This window comes from Lygodium microphyllum, chromosome 30, assembly GCF_053477565.2.
Source record: "Lygodium microphyllum isolate KBCC chromosome 30, Lygodium_microphyllum_v1.1.10, whole genome shotgun sequence".
NCBI lineage: Eukaryota > Viridiplantae > Streptophyta > Polypodiopsida > Schizaeales > Lygodiaceae > Lygodium > Lygodium microphyllum.
Window position 1 is genome coordinate 17,255,066 of NC_141164.1, and position 15,936 is coordinate 17,271,001.

Consider the following 15,936-nt stretch of genomic DNA (forward strand, 5'->3'; position numbering starts at 1 on the left):
CCAATCTCAAGGCTGTCATATGCAAATTAACATCCAACAAAGCTGCACCCCCCATCCGTTTAGGAGTAGTCACATGCTGCCATGAACTCCACGCCTGTCCCAAACGATTGCCTTTCTTTTTCCACAACATGAATCTGATAGGCCGAACCAATTCCAAAAGGGACTTCCTAGTCCAAGGAAGAAGTGGCAAGAAAAATGATATCATACTAATCATAATACACTGAGCAACTTTAAGTCTAACATGTAAAGGCCAACCTTGAGATTTCCAGTACATGAAGCTATCATGAATCCGGGAGGCCATCCAATCTAGTAAGGCACGGGTAGCTACCTCCACACTAATAGGATATCCCAAGTGTCTGGTTATATTTCCCTTTGACATCACAATTCCATGCCAACCCAAGGCCTGCAAATCATGCTCTGTACAAGAGAATACTGTAGATTTCTGAGTATTAATATGAAGACCTGATGCCAAAGCAAAAAGATTCCAGGCCACCATTGCTCAATTAACATTAGTGTGATCAGCCTTAAGAAACATAAAAGAATCATCTGCCAAAGATTAACCCACAAGTTGAGTATCACTAGAAAGAGACAAGCTAACTATTTCGCTTTGATCAGTCAACTGTTCCAACAATGAGAGCATCGGGTGAGTGACCAAAGCGAACAGCAAAGGGCTGAGAGGGCAGCCTTGCCTAAGAGAGCAAGACAAGGCAATTTCCTCCGTGACCCCTCCATTAAGAGCAATACGAGCCACGGCACCCTGAGTAATGGTATCAACAAGAGAAACCATGCGAGGACCGAATCCCATTGTAGACAATAATTGCCACAAAAAAGACCAACTAACATGATCAAATGCTTTCTCAATATCGAGCTAAAGCATAAGTACTTGCTGACTTGAAGCTTTAGCATAGTCAATTCCCAGTTGAACATTCAAAATGTTATGCATTATATTCCGGTCTTTAATAAAACCATATTGACGTGGATGAACCAAGTGTAGAAAAACTTTTTGCAGTCTATTGGCAATGATTTTGGAGAAGATTTTATATAACAAACCCAAGATAGAAATGGATCTCCATTGTTTCAAAGAGGTAAGAGAGGGAACCTTGGGTAACAACCAAATGACAGCATTCTTCCAATCAAACAGCATCATACCAAAATTCCACACTTGCTAACACAAGCGAGTCAATGGGTCCTTAAGTTGCTCCACATGAGCTGAAAACAGCTCATTAGGAAGCCCCTCCCAGCCAGGGCTTTTCCTTTGGGACAAGTGAAACAGCACTTCTTCCACTTCATCTTCTGAAATATCAACCTCCATTAAATCCACCCATTTTGGTTTAACCTGATTACTAATCAACTCACAAATATATCGGCGAGCAGAGTGAACAGCATCAGAAAAAATCTCTTGCAGACCCAACAAGGACTTATAAAAGTCAACACTCATCCAGATGATAGAGGCAAGATCAGTCACCATAAGACCCTATAATTCATCAAACGCACAATATTTTCCCGAGCATATTTCTATGCAAACGAGCAAAGAATTGATGGGATTGACAATTATTATCGTATAAAGCTTCAGCTCTGGCCAGCAATTTGTATTTTGCATATTCCTCTTCCTGAAGAGAACAAACCCTGCCTTTCAACCATTCAATGCATGTGAGCAAGTCTTCATTAGAATCCCCTAATTGGCTTAGAGACAAGGAGTGGTCCAATAAAGATTGGGCATGCTGCAATTCAGCTCGTAAAGAGGAAGCATGTTGAATACCATACTGACGGGATAACTCTCAGGTATTATCCCTAAAAACAGCCCATGCGTCCCCCCCTCCAGTTTTGACCTTCAAGCTAAAAGAAGCAATCAATTGCTGAACACAATCCAAGAATTGATTTTGCTGCAAAAAAGATTGATTAAAACGAAGAGGCAACCAAGCAAGGAGAGCCTTAAATACATGAACAGGTTTATGGGTCATCTCCAAGACCAAAGGGTAGTGATTTGATAAGACATGTTGTCGTTCCCACCCACATGTCAATGACTGCAAGAAGAAAGGAATCATTCTGACAAATGTATATCCGATCCAATCTTGCCCAGATGTTAGGATGCTGAAAAGAACGATAGGTATATATCTTGATTCTTATTTTTGTCGCATTCTGAAATGAAATGGCCCAACTAGCCACATTTGAAACAGTGTCCTGCAAAAGTACCCCATTCCAACTCATACGCCAACATTTGTAACTCTAGAACTTCAAAACGAATTTTTGTCAGGTGAGGTTTTCCTGTATCCCACAGCATACATGCCCTATTCCAATTGCGGGAAGCCAACCAAGGTTCCACCAGAACCTCACCAAGGGTTCTCAGTAGCAAAGGGAGGAGTCTCCAAAGATGTGAAGGAAAATCAACCATCTCCACCCAAATTGGACATGCATGCCTCAACACCTCCTGAAACTCGGCCATAGGCCTCCAAGGGACCATATGCACTAGTTGCCCATCCAAAAACAAAGGAATGTGTTGCATAATGAAAGCCCGCACTTCCAAGGAATGAAAAAGAACCTCAACGAACCCCCTCGGTCCATCATATATCTCTTCAACAAGAGGGGCCTGCATATGCCCCGAAGCAACATCATGGCACTATTCAACATTGACTAGCATGGACTGCAACCAAGCACGAATTCTAGTGATCAAGAGAGACCTTCCTGTAAAGTAAAAGATGGCAGCCCTCTCATGGAAAGCAGCAATCTGCTTTAACACCAAGTCAATTCCCATGACTGCAACCACCTAATCCCCATCCGGAAAAGCGTTAGCTTTACCCTCATTAGCATGGACATAATCCGACATAAAATGATTGGCGGTAGCCAGCATGAACTGAAGAGACCCATCAGTCTATGAACAAGAAGCATTAACCTCTGGCTAAGGCAAATTTGGGGGGCTTAAGACCGGTTCTTCAACTGACATCCTACAGCGTTTGCCCATTTCATCCCCATCAGTCAACGGCCCAGGGTCTTCAACCGAGAAATCACCATCCAAACCATCCAAGTCTTGGTCATTCCCTTGCCCTATATGCTGATCAAGGAAGGCCATATCAATACCATTTCATACCTGCACATTCGCCATTGTAGAAGTAGATGTTGATCACAAAACGTGTTACTGAACACTAACAAGCTATGTCCCACTAGATTTGAGTTGGGACTCACTTCTTCAGGCCCTGTGTGGAAACACTCTACGTAGGAGCAGTAACTACGAAAGGTGTTCTCAATCTCTCAATCGTTCCCTCAGATGCCACACGAAGGAGGGAGGCCAAATTTGCAAATCGACCAGTTGTGTGTATGGATGGCAAGAGTAGGTCGCATTTTACTGCGTGCGACCCTCCTCAAGCACCGACACTCCTGATCTAAGATGCAACCTTGAGGAAACGCAAATCACGCACAGTTGCACGATGACTAGGGTTTACCAGCTTAACGATGGGCAAAAGACGATGGCGAGTTGAGGCAAATACCATTAATCTAAGTCAAAGAGCAAGGCGAACCGTGCACAGGACAAGTCATTGTTAGGTTTCATCTCTCTCTCTCTCTCTCTCTCTCTCTCTCTCTCTCTCTCTCTCTCTCTCTCTCTCTCTCTCTCTCTCTCTTGTAGAATCCTAGTACAAAGCCACGAAAAAGTTACACAAGTCATGTCAAAGACCCAAAGGAAATTGCCATATGCCAGGGAAGTAAGTCCTCCCGAGGGAGCAAGTCCGAGTGCCGAATGAGATCTATCTGCCAATGCAAGAGACCTTTAAGCCGGGCAATGTGTCCCGGTACATTTGGCGAGCGGGCAAGAAAGAAATCAATGTCGGGCCAATTCCACACATGTGGTACAGAAGAAACAATTGCCATTCGAGATTCTACGCTTGGAAAGGGCCGAGGCAAGAGGAAGACCACCAATCATCACCCGCCAAAGAAAGACCTTGCATTTGAAAAGTGTCTTATTCAACCAGCCTTCCATCACAGTTGCCTTCCACCATGACTGAGATTTCCGCAATCCCCATACAGTATTAGCTTTCACACCCAGCCATCTTTAATGAGAAGATGATACACCTGATTAGCAGAGGCCTTTTCCAGACTCAACCGGCCTGCAAGGTCCCAGTCCTGCCAAGGACGATCCACAGCCAAGGCAGGAAAGGGTTGCCTACCCCGAAGCATCGACAAAAGTTGTTCCCATAAATCACGATATCCGCACGGGATTCTGAACAGTCTCCTGGCAGTACGAAACGATGCGAAGACATTGCGAGTGGTAAGGGTAGTATCCGCAACTGAAGTCACACCCAAACGGGCCATGCGGTTAAATCTTGGTCTGAGCTCATGTTTGTCTTCCCATGAAAGTAATCGCGAGACTGCCAACAATTCTAGTTGAAAGGAGTTAGTATGCAAGCGGTCCCCCACTGGATGCCAACGCGCCTTTTGAAGCACCACTTTCCAGGAGCCGACCAAATGCAGTAGCAGAGAGGAAGAGGGGCTGGAAAATCGAGAGTCTGCATTAAGGACATGCCACCAGGAGCCCCGAAGTTGTGTATTACCATGGCGTAGCCCGCTGTCCTCAAGAAAATAACCGGCTATAATGATCCACGGATGATGATCCACACACATGGCGCGAAAAAGAGACCAACGAAGAGCCAGCATATGAGTTTCAACATCCAAAATAGCTCCACCACCCATGCGTTTAGGGGTACATGTATGTGACCATGAAATCCACGAAATACCTGCTTGCAATGAATCCTTCTTCCATAACATGAAACGAATGGGGCGAGTGAGAGCCTTCAAAGTAGTAGGAGTCCACGGCAGCAATGGCAAGAAATATGTGAGCATTGGCAGCATAATTGTCTGAGCCACTTTGAGGCGGACATGGAATGGCCACGCTTGCAACTTCCAATACATAAACTTCGCTGCCAGTTTTTGTGAAATCCAGTCCAGTAGTTCCTTTGGCCACACATCCACCCCCAATGGGTATCCAAGTTGCCTGACAATGGAGCCACGGGAAACAACCTGGCCCTGCCAGCCCAATGATTGTAAATTAGACTCCGTGCAACTGAGTATGGCTGATTTAAAGGCATTGATGCGAAGACCAGAAGCATGACCAAAGAGCGTCCAAACATCTAATGCCTTGCGAATGTTGTCCTTGTCCGCCCGCAAAATCATAAAGCTATCATCAGCCAGAGATTGGCTAATGAAGTGCTGTCCCAAAGAAAGAGACAATCCGGCCAGCTAAGCAGAAGCTGCCATTGAAGATAACATTGAAAGAACCGGGTGAGTCGCCAGGGCAAAGAAGAGAGGACTCAAAGGGCAACCCTGTCTGACCGAGCGTGCAAGGACAAATGGCTCTATACCCCCACCATTGAGCATAACTCGTGAAGAAGCTGCAGCACTAATGGTATAGATCAATCGGCACATCGGAGTACCAAAACCCATAGCAAACATGAGTTCTGCAATGAAAGACCAGTCTAAATAGTCAAAAGCCTTTTCCAAATCCAATTGAATCAATACCACTTCCTGACTGGAGTGCCTCGCATAGTCAATATCCATTTGCACATTTAAGATATTATGCAAAATGTTGTGGCCCTTATTGAAACCATATTGGAGAGGATGCACAATAGCTGGAAGGTGCTTGTGAAGCCGATTCGCCAGCACTTTGGAAAAGATTTTATACATCGAACCCATCAAAGAAATTGGTCTCCAATGTTGCAGCATTGACGGCGAAGGGACCTTTGGAAGCAATTTGATAAGGCCTTCTTTCCATGAGGAAGGCATGACCCCTGTTTCCCAAACCTACTGAAACATAGCTGCCAATGGCTTCACCAGCTGGGTGGCCGAGTTCTCAAAGAATTCATTGGTGAGACCATCCCAACCAAGACTTTTATCCTTAGGCAGGTGTAACAAAAAATCCATAACCTCCTCCTCACAAATATCTACCTCCAAAGTAGCTTGCATATCAAGTGGAACCTGCTGGCGGACCAGATCATAGAAGACCGAGCGTGCATGCGTAACCTGGCTAGAAGGCGACGGAGAAGAACCAAGAAGATCCATAAAATAATTTATGCACATATTGACAATGGTCTGCAAATCAGTGACCATGCGACCTTCTGAATCCTGGAGTCTAGTCATATTTTCTCGCGTAGGAGAAGCATGCAAGGCGCAAAAGAACTTATGAGTCTGACAGGCACTATCTTGCAATGTGTCAGTCAAGTTGCGCAGCTTGGCTCGCTAATAAGATTTCAACTGAAATACTTGAATAAGATGAGCCAAACGCATCGCCAGTGACAACAGAAATTCATCATCTAGGGTATCCACCAGCAGCAAACGGACCAAAGCCAGTAAGTGCTCCGCTGCATGTCAACGCCGCCGACAAATAGAGGCATGATGAATCCCATACTGCCGAGCAACCCGCTACACTTTAGAGAGCAGTCGTGCAAAGGAAACCAAGCCCTCAGAGGCGAAGTCCAATAAGAACCTCTCAATCAATTGTTGCATATAGCCCTGAAAGATTAGATGCTTCAAATAAGATAAGTTGAAACGTAAAGGGAGTCTATCCAACAACTACATAAAAGGTGCAATAGGTTGTGCAAGCATCTCAAGCCAGAGGGGGAAATGATCCAACAATGCATATTGCTGCAAGACTTTCATTTCCAGCATCTCGAAAAGAAAATCATCCCCCTGCATGATATACATTCGGTCCAACCGCGACCAAGTAGTTGCATATTGTGCGGAATGAAAAGTAAACCCTGGAGAAGAAGGGTGGAGCCAAGACCAGAGATCTTGCTTAAGTACGTGAAGAGCAAAGGCACTCCACACCCGGCTTTTCGGAGCATCCATTACCGAATGCCTCTCTCTCTCTCTCTCTCTCTCTCATTCATGGTTCTCTTTTATTGTGCACTCTCACATGGTATCAAAACCAAAGTGAGCATATGGGGTTCACTTGGAGAAGAGACCCCCTGGGCCTAAAAATGCAGATTTTCAACCATCTGCCCTTTGCTGAAAACACATATTTTCTACGTTCTATTGTTCCATACAACAAAATGAACCATCTAGAATCCTCCTATCACAAAGTGTAGCTAATTTCCACTTTTTGGGACAATCTAAAGCAAAACCAAGATTTTGTAGGTGTTTGCAAGTGTTGAAGATGCCTTATCACCTATTCAATGGCTTTGGTGACTCTGACAAGGAGATCTCTCATCATTCCTCTAAAAGGTAGCGTGATCATCGCGAACATTGGAAGTCCTAGCCCCATTCTCAATGGGAACCTCTCTAGAATGGTCAAACAGATCGGAGCAACCATCTCCTCCCCCCTCTCCATGTCACCCACAAGGCCCCAACCTTCTAGCCCTTAGATGCCTATGATGGCACCATCAATACAAGTGTTTGTTCTTCCTTCTCTTCCTAAAGAAGGCCATTTGAACAAATCAAATTATTCGCTTTGGTCCTATAAGGTGAAATGTATATTTGACACCTTCGATCTTTGGGAGTTTGTTACACACCCTATTCCCTGTACCGTGGAGGATCCCCAAGTGGGATCAACAATGGATCATGTGGTCCCACGGAATTGGCTCAATTCTCCAACTCGATCTTTGCTCTTTACGAGCTTACAAACTTCTATCCTAGTGCATGTACACAAGTTGAGCAAGCAGCAAAAGTGTAGACGAAGCTTGTTTCTTTGTACAAACGGAAAACATTTGCCCACCAGATTACTCTTGAGAAAAAATTACAGATGCCTGCTATTGATGACTCTCCTTCCATAAAGGATCACATCAACAAGTTCGAGTTGAGGGATGAGCTTTCTACCCTCGACAACATCACCTCTTCCAATGATATGGCCATAATTCTTTTGACTCAGCTTCCCTCTCCGAAATATGATGTCTTCTACACTAACCTTCTTACATCAAGGACTAGTGAGACTCTTCTATGAGAGGAGCTTATCCCACTTGTCTTGGAGCATAAGTGCCCTAAAGAGGTAGCCAGTGGATCCAGCTCCACGAAAGCTTTAAGTGCAAGTGCGGGAATAGCAAAGAAGAATAAGGATTAAACAAAGGCCAAACCAAAGATGGAGACACAAGAGCATTCTTCATGCTCTAACACAGATTCAAAGAAGGCTCATTGATAGTGGTGATTGAAGTCATATGACTCCACAAGAAGATGTGTTGTAGGATCTTCGTCCATCTAAGGGTTTAGTCATTGTTGGTGACATTTCTTCAGTGCCTATTAGTTGTGTTGGCACTTTGCCGTTATTACCAGACCATTCCTCTACCTCCATTTTAGAAGTCCCACATGTTGCAGACTCCGGCTTTCCACTCGTCTCCGTTTATGGCCTGACAAGACTTGGTACAAAAATTGTCTTCACTGAGCAATTCATGTATATGGAGGATTCTTCTTCAGGATCTATTTTAGCGATAAGTCGGTATGAGAGCGGGCTCTACAAGCTCCATTCCCCTCCTCTTATGCAAGGTCCTCCAAGCCAATTCTCTATTGTTGCACACATTCCTGCTTGTACACCATCTATTCAACAAGTTCCTTTCCACCCGCACCCTCTCCTTTGGTAGCTCCTTGGTACCCCCCATTCCTTTTAGATGGGGATGATCTTGGTGATGCATCTATGGATTTCCTAGACCCTAAGGATCATAGAGATCAACGGTCTCCATTAACAGACTTCATCGCCATTGGCACTGTTGAGCTAAAATATGCATTACTTGCTGATTAGCCTCTTAAACAGCCCCAAAACACACTAAAAATGCTCTTTTAGAGTAAAACCCTAAAACGGGGAGTGATCATCCTTCTAGCCCTCAAATGCCTTCTAGCCCTTAGATGACCCAACCTTCTAGCCCTCAGATGCCTATGATGGCACCATCAATACAAGTGCCTATTATTCCTTCTCTTCCCAAAGAAGACCATTTAGATGGATCAAATTATTCGCTTTGGTCCTATAAGGTGGAATGTATACTTGACACCTTCAATATTTGAGAGTTTGTTACCGACCCTATTCCCCGTCTGGTGGAGGATCCCCAAGTGGCATCAACAATGGATCATGTGGCCCTATGGGATCGGCTTACTTCTCAAGCTCAAACTTTCCTCTTTATGAGCTTAGAGGATTCTATCCTAGTGCATGTGCGCATGTTGCGGTAGGCAATGGAAGTGTGGATGAAGCTTGCTTCTTTGTACCATCAAAAGACATTTTCCCACTAAATCACTCTTGAGAAGGAATTACAAATTGTTGACCCATGTGTGAAATTATTGCGCTATTAATTGACAGAGAATGAAAGATAGAGAATGAATTAATCGACGCACAATAACTCAATCACAAAATGATAGGCGATGTATTAATGAGTGAAAGGGAATATAATGAGCTAGGCATTATTATTGTTGACCATGAGTGGAAATCAGCAATAATATAATATTTTCTGAGTGAAGAGAGAGAAAATAAATGCCCGAATAATAATAAACTACCAAAAGAAGAGATGTTGGCTGCCTCAATGAAGTCAAATAATATGAAGAGTAATAATTTTCTATTTCTGTTTTCTTGCTAGGGAGAGAGAAAAATATACTAAAAGTAATAATTTCAAAAATAAAATATTATGCAAACAAGGTGGCAATCAGCAATATGCTGAAATCAGAAATTAGTAATGGCTTAACAATCATAGGAAACCCTAAATGAAACCCTAACCCTAGTGTCACTCAATACCTAGGACACTAGGGTCAACAACTGCATTTAATAATACTTCAAATGCCTAAGGTGCCCGGATCATGGATCAAAGAGGCATCAATGTGTAGCCCATAAGATGAGCTACACAGATGCCTGCTATTGATAACTCCTTCAATGAAGGATTACATCAATAGGTTGGAGGATATGAGGGATGAGCTTTCTTCCCTCGACACGATCATCTCTTTAGAGGATATGGCCATGATTATTTTGTCTCAACTACCCTCTCCGAAATATGATGTCTTCTACACCAACCTTCTTACATTGAGAACCCACAAGACTCTTCTATGGGAGGAGCTTGCCTCGCTTATCTTGGAGCATGACAAGCGTCTAAAAGAGGGAGCGAGTGGAAAGCTTTTACTGTGCAGGTACAAGAGGGGGGGAAGAAGAATAAGGATAAAACAAAGGCCAAGCCCAAAAAGGAGACACGAGAGCATTCTTCAAGCTCTAACACAGATTCAGAGAAGCCATGATGCCCACATTGTGGAAAGGGGACACATCCTGAGGAGAAGTGTTGGAAGAAGTACCGTCACCTTCGTCTAGGAGCGAAGGATGGAGCTACATCATCCAGGCCTTCCTCTACCTCCAAAGAGCCCTTGGCTCCATGGTAACCCCAAAACACATTTCACTGGCACTACGAAACAATTGAAACGCTTGAAATGTTTCACTGAAATGCAAAACGCCCCAAGTGAAACGGCTGACTAAAACGAGATCTTTAAATGGAAAACAATTGGATTTTTATGCTTTTTTGAGAGTTTCTAGACACTCTGCATACATGAAAGACATCATTTATTGATATGAAAGGATTTCATGGTATAAATGTGTAAGTTACAACTCATTGTTTATAAAGAAAACTATCTCATATATATTATTCAACTATTTCACTTGGCATTTCACTCGGGACTTACCAAAAGTGAAATGTGTCGAGGTGAGACACAACGTTTCATGGGTGAAACATTTCGCAATTACCTTGCTTGGCTCATTGATAGTGGTGCTTCGAGTCATATGACTGCAAGAGGAGACCAATTGCAAGATCTTTGTCCATCTGAGAACTTAGTTACTGTTGCTAACATTTCTTCGGTACCTATTAGTGGTGTTGGCACTTTGCCATTTTTGCTAGACCATTTCTCTAGCTTCATTTCAAAAGTCTTACATGTTCCAAACTTGGGGTTTCCACTCCTCTCCATTTATGGCCTGACTAGACCCCATATTTGGGTTGTCTTCACCACCGAGCAAGCCATGTATATTGAGATTCTTCTTCAAGAGTTGGTTTAGCAGCAAGTTGACACAAGAGCAAGCTCTATCTATAGGCTCCATTTCCCTTCTCTTATGCAAAGTCTTCCAAGGCAATTGTCTATTACTGCACCCATTCCCGCTTGTGCACCATCTATGCCACAAGTTCCTTCCCATCCCCCACCCTCTCCTCTAGTGGTTCCTTCATACCCCCCATCCTATCGAGCTAAAACATGCTTTATAGCTGATTAGTATCTTTAAACAGTCCCAAAACACGCTTAATTAATGAAAAACACAAAACTAGTATGCGGTTCAAGAGAGTTTCAATGGTCCCCCAAAACCCTAATTTTTAAAAATGCCAATAAAACTCATGAGAATAATGCAGCCCAGAAACATGGCTAAAGAAAATTTGCCCAGCCTCCTGCTAATGCACGGACTCACACATGAACTGACGAATCTGCTAACACATGGATCTCTATATTTAAATCAGAAATAAAGAGATTTCCCAAGACCAGAAATGGATGGTGGTGCTCTGACATGTCATGATAAGTCCACAATCAGGAGATAAACCCCCACACCTATCTAGCTACTGGACAGGGAACAAAAATATGAAAAGAAGTCTCATCAAATCTGGTGAAAAAAACAATCTCACCAATCCTGTCTATGAAATCAACAACCTTGTCCAATATCAATGAATAGTCTAAAGAGTGTGGATAAGACAGGGCAGCCCTACTTCACACCACTGTTGCTATGGATTATGACAGCCCTCCCACCTGTAGCTTGTACCATGCCTGCCTCACTGACTTAAAATGCAAAAGTGCCCCATGTTTGGAGGTACTCCTTTATCTTGTAATTGGTGGATCAGTTTGGCTTGTCATTTTGATGCCTTCTGGAGTCACAAAGCATCAATGTATCCTCTCTCCCTATGTTTGACTCTCCTGAATGATGGCTCATACTGTGAAGATGTGGTCAAGGGTTGGAGTGTTATTGTCCAAAGCCAGCCTGTCAAACTGCTCTATGACCCTGGCTCTCAGAGTCTGCTCAATCATGCTCCAGAAGAAAACCAAAAATCCTGGCTGGTATAAATGCCACAAGAAACATCCCAAAAATATCCTTTTTGATCCATACAAAAGTTTACCCAGAAGCTTTGCCAAAGAAAAACATGTGGCGATAAATGGATTTAATAAGTCAGCCAAACTGGGCAAACTGCCATGAAATCCCACTCAATGTCAAAATCGGTACATGGAAGGGACTATGCCTGCCATTATCCTACCATAGTAACCAGGGATAAACCTCAGGTTCTGAGCACTCTGTAAACTGAAAACCCTTCTCATGGGAATTAACAACCTTGTGTTCTCCACTGGCCTCCATCCCTCAAACACATGGCATAGACCTTCCACATGCCACTGAGGCTCTTTAAAACTATCAATTATGGGCTCCCTTGCCATTCTCTATACCAACTGAATAAACACAAGGCATAGATCTGCCACATGCTCCTGAGCCCCCTTTAAACTATCGATTATGGGCTCCTTTGCAATTCGCTGTGCCAAATGAATTTGGCAATAGATAATTGCAGCAAAAACTTCACAGCAAGATGAATTTTCAACACACCAAGCTGAAACATTGAAGAAGGAAAGGGACCAGAGGACCCTGCTTCTGCATTTCATTTGATAGTCTGAAGCTTCTCTAAGCCCACCCTCTTCTTTTCAAGTATCCCTTCAAAGCATCTGCAGGCTGATAAGAATCTGAAGCCTGAAAACTAAAAACCCCATTTGTCATATGTATTGAAAAGTATATTTTACCACTAGGAACAGATGTAATCGATGCTGTAAGTAAAAGATAAGACTGTTACAAACAAGGAGGAATGCCTAAAATGCAGGAGACAAAGAGGGCACGTGCAACTAGCAACAGCAGTCATTAACAAGGGCTGTAGTGAGAGCATCCACAAGCAGAAAACGAAAGCACTAACAAGAGAAGTAAGAGCTCAAACAGATGTCCATAGCTACTAGAATGGACGCACAAGCATGAACATGTGCCAAAAGCCCAATCCAACACAAGAACTGAAACGAATGAGGATGTTGGGATTGCATTGTCAACCTGCAGTAATTTTCCAAAGGCACGTGCTTCACTAGTAGCCCTTTGCAATGCCACTAAGTAAACACTGAAAAGGAAATTCCTCTTATGTAGTCATAGGCAAGAAACAAAAAGATTAGATGCAATCTCCACACAGGTACAGAAGGCACAATCCATAAGCAACTTGCAAGTTGCATCACTCCAATAGGGGGGCCTCCAACAAGAATCCAAACAAAATCCTTACCCTGAAATCCACGTCAAAGAAATCAATTAACTGTCCATCTATTTCTATGAACCAAAAGCCTAGGACAAATGAATCATTCTTTCCAATTCTCTATTACACATAAGTTGTCTTCTTCTAAATTCTGTTACAATTAGGCTAGGAAGGATGAAAATATTGAGCAAGAACCAGCAAGCTCCAAGTCAAGCCAAAGGAAAGGAGCCGTATAATAAGAGCTATATAGTGCCACAAAATAGGCCTTTGATACTGCACTGAAAGTCAAGAGCACAACCATGATTTTACACTGGAAGTCTTAGCCACAATAAAACAGAACTGCTAACTTCTACTAGATTGTTCACCCTGCCAGATAGTCCAAGAATATGAATAGTGACATCAGTCAGCATGGTAGTGAAGTGATCAATCTAATGACCTGGGCCCCATCTCTCAAAGTGGTATCATATATTGAAATGCGTGATTTATTAAACTCGATCCGTTTGACGTCAGTAGTCTGGTTCTGATCCGAAAGAACCTGCAATTATGTGAGTGAAGAGTTTATAAGCACTAGAAGACACTGAGCTAAAAAGATGCGATAAACTAAACTCCTTGGTTGACACAGGGCACTCCTAACTTCTTTCTGTTGAAGACATGATCTACGAAGAAAAAAGCACACAAACCTTTTCTGTACACGAATAACATGCATTAATAAATTATTCTACGCTCACTTACTGATCGGTATCCTGGCAGGGAACAGTAAATCCTTGTCGAGTTAAGAGAATTGTCCACATTGCAACTGCAGCATGCACCTTAATTTGATCAGAAAACAAGTTGCATTTAAAATGCTAAATCATTTTGCTTGGACGTCATATGTTCTAACTGCATCTTCTCAACATTTTAGTTCATCTGCTTACAACACAAAAGGGACTTTGTTTTGTCTTCCTCAAACAACTATTTAACCAAACAAGGTTGCAATTAAGGTAACGTTTTCCCCTCAAACTGTATGATCCAAAGGCTTCTACTCTCATCATGTTGCAGAAAAAAGGCATAAGATTGCATAAAATGGGAATAGTGATTAAAAAGATAAGAGTAGCAACTACAAGAGTGGGAAAAGATAACATCCAACAGGCTTATCAGGATGGTACCAAATAGTTCTTCAGTCATCCAGTTATATTCCAGCATAAGAAATCTCCATACATCCAGGCACTTGTGGAGCCAGTAAGTAAATGTGTCAATTTAGAAAAAAGACTACATGCCATGTGTATATTACATTCCTAAGGTTCAATGCTGTGCCACCCTGGCGAACACAACATGGATATCCCCATGAGCTTTGCTAGCCAACAACTTACTGACACCGAGATGAACTTATGCAATCATAGGGACAGCCTAGGAATGGGGTATGCGCAACAAAGAAGATTCAACACTAATTACATCATTCATATGATTTGTTCTCCATCCAGCTTTGCTCTACCTCATCAATAAACGATGTGCAGCTCTGACGAGAAACCAGAAAAAGGCCGCTGCAAAATGTACTTTGCTCTTTTACCTTACAATACTCCGAATATAAGAAACGAACATAGAAGAAAACAATGTGGTATAGCCATTGACGTCAAAATACTGCGTCACAAACAAGCCCAAGAATGCACAAAGGAAGTTCTAGAGACTTGGGAACGAAGCAAGACGACAGACATCATGATGCGATACTTTAATGCTTCAAAGACAAGTATGAGCGGGCTGGAAGACAATGTATGAGGATGCTCACCTGAGCAAGTTGAATGACTGTGAGCGAGAGGAGGGCAAGGAAGCGTGAGGCCAAGAGCACCAGTGAAGCTTGTCCTGAAGTCGTCTGGGAGGAGGCATTCCCAGCTGAGAAGCCATGGTCGCACAGACAGAGAGAGAGAGAGAGAGAGAGAGAGAGAGAGAGAGAGCAACAGAAGTTCTTGGATAGTACGATGTTCTACCAAGTGGCCGAAAGAGATTCAGGCTTTCGTTTTTTGAAGGCTGATATGTTTCTGCATGCTCGGAAATACATGAAACTCTCGGGACTTTTCAAAGGTGTCCTACTGCCACACCCGCGCTCTTGAGTTGGTTTTTTTTTTAAATGTGGCCAACGTGTTAATAGTAGGTAAACATGGCAATATTTGCAACATCCTATGCGGATAGACATTCACAATTTGCAACATCCTATGCGGATAGACATTCACAAAAGGAGCGAGATCAACCAAAGGGACTTATGGAAAAACAATCACAATCTGGTAAGGGACTAATGCTAGCAGTTAGTTACACTCAAAAGCTTGAAAACCATGCAATATAAACATCATGTGAGGAATATGGTCTTACTCTTATGTAAATACAACTATCTACCAATAATATAAACATACCTATGTAACTTAGATAATGTTTATTAATTACATGTATAGGTGATACGATACAAAAAATATGATTAGTTCCAAAAGGTGTCGTAGTATTGTGCAACTCTACTAGGTTTTTTTTTGGGTGATGTGAGATCTATATTAATTCAAAATAATAATACATCAATTATTTACATTGGCAAGCTAGAGGCTCTAGCATCTAGCTAATCGCTTTAAGCGATTTCACAAACACATATGTGCTTTTTCAAGATCTTAAACATGGCCAAGGTATCTTATCTAGTGACACTAAAGACTTCAGTATCAATGGCCTTTCTTTCTTTCCCCATCAGTACTCTATT

The 15,936-nt window shown here is 42.7% G+C and overlaps 1 protein-coding gene across 5 annotated transcripts in view; it reads right to left on the reverse strand.

Annotated features, from left to right (window-relative positions):
- The window catches only part of LOC148009586 (uncharacterized), a 226,133-nt gene extending 210,853 nt beyond the window's left edge, over window positions 1-15,280 (reverse strand). For 4 of the 5 annotated variants that reach the window (XM_087673318.1, XM_087673320.1, XM_087673317.1 and 1 more), the window contains exons 1-3: window positions 14,989-15,280; window positions 13,959-14,022; window positions 13,663-13,761 (exon numbers count right to left, since the gene is read on the reverse strand). In XM_087673318.1, the coding sequence (XP_087529444.1) occupies window positions 13,663-13,761; window positions 13,959-14,022; window positions 14,989-15,104 (279 nt within the window). In that variant the 5' untranslated portion in view covers window positions 15,105-15,280. The remainder of the gene's footprint in view (window positions 1-13,662; window positions 13,762-13,958; window positions 14,023-14,988) is intronic. The other variant, XM_087673316.1, reaches the window with a different exon arrangement.
- Between the last annotated feature and the right edge of the window lie 656 nt (window positions 15,281-15,936).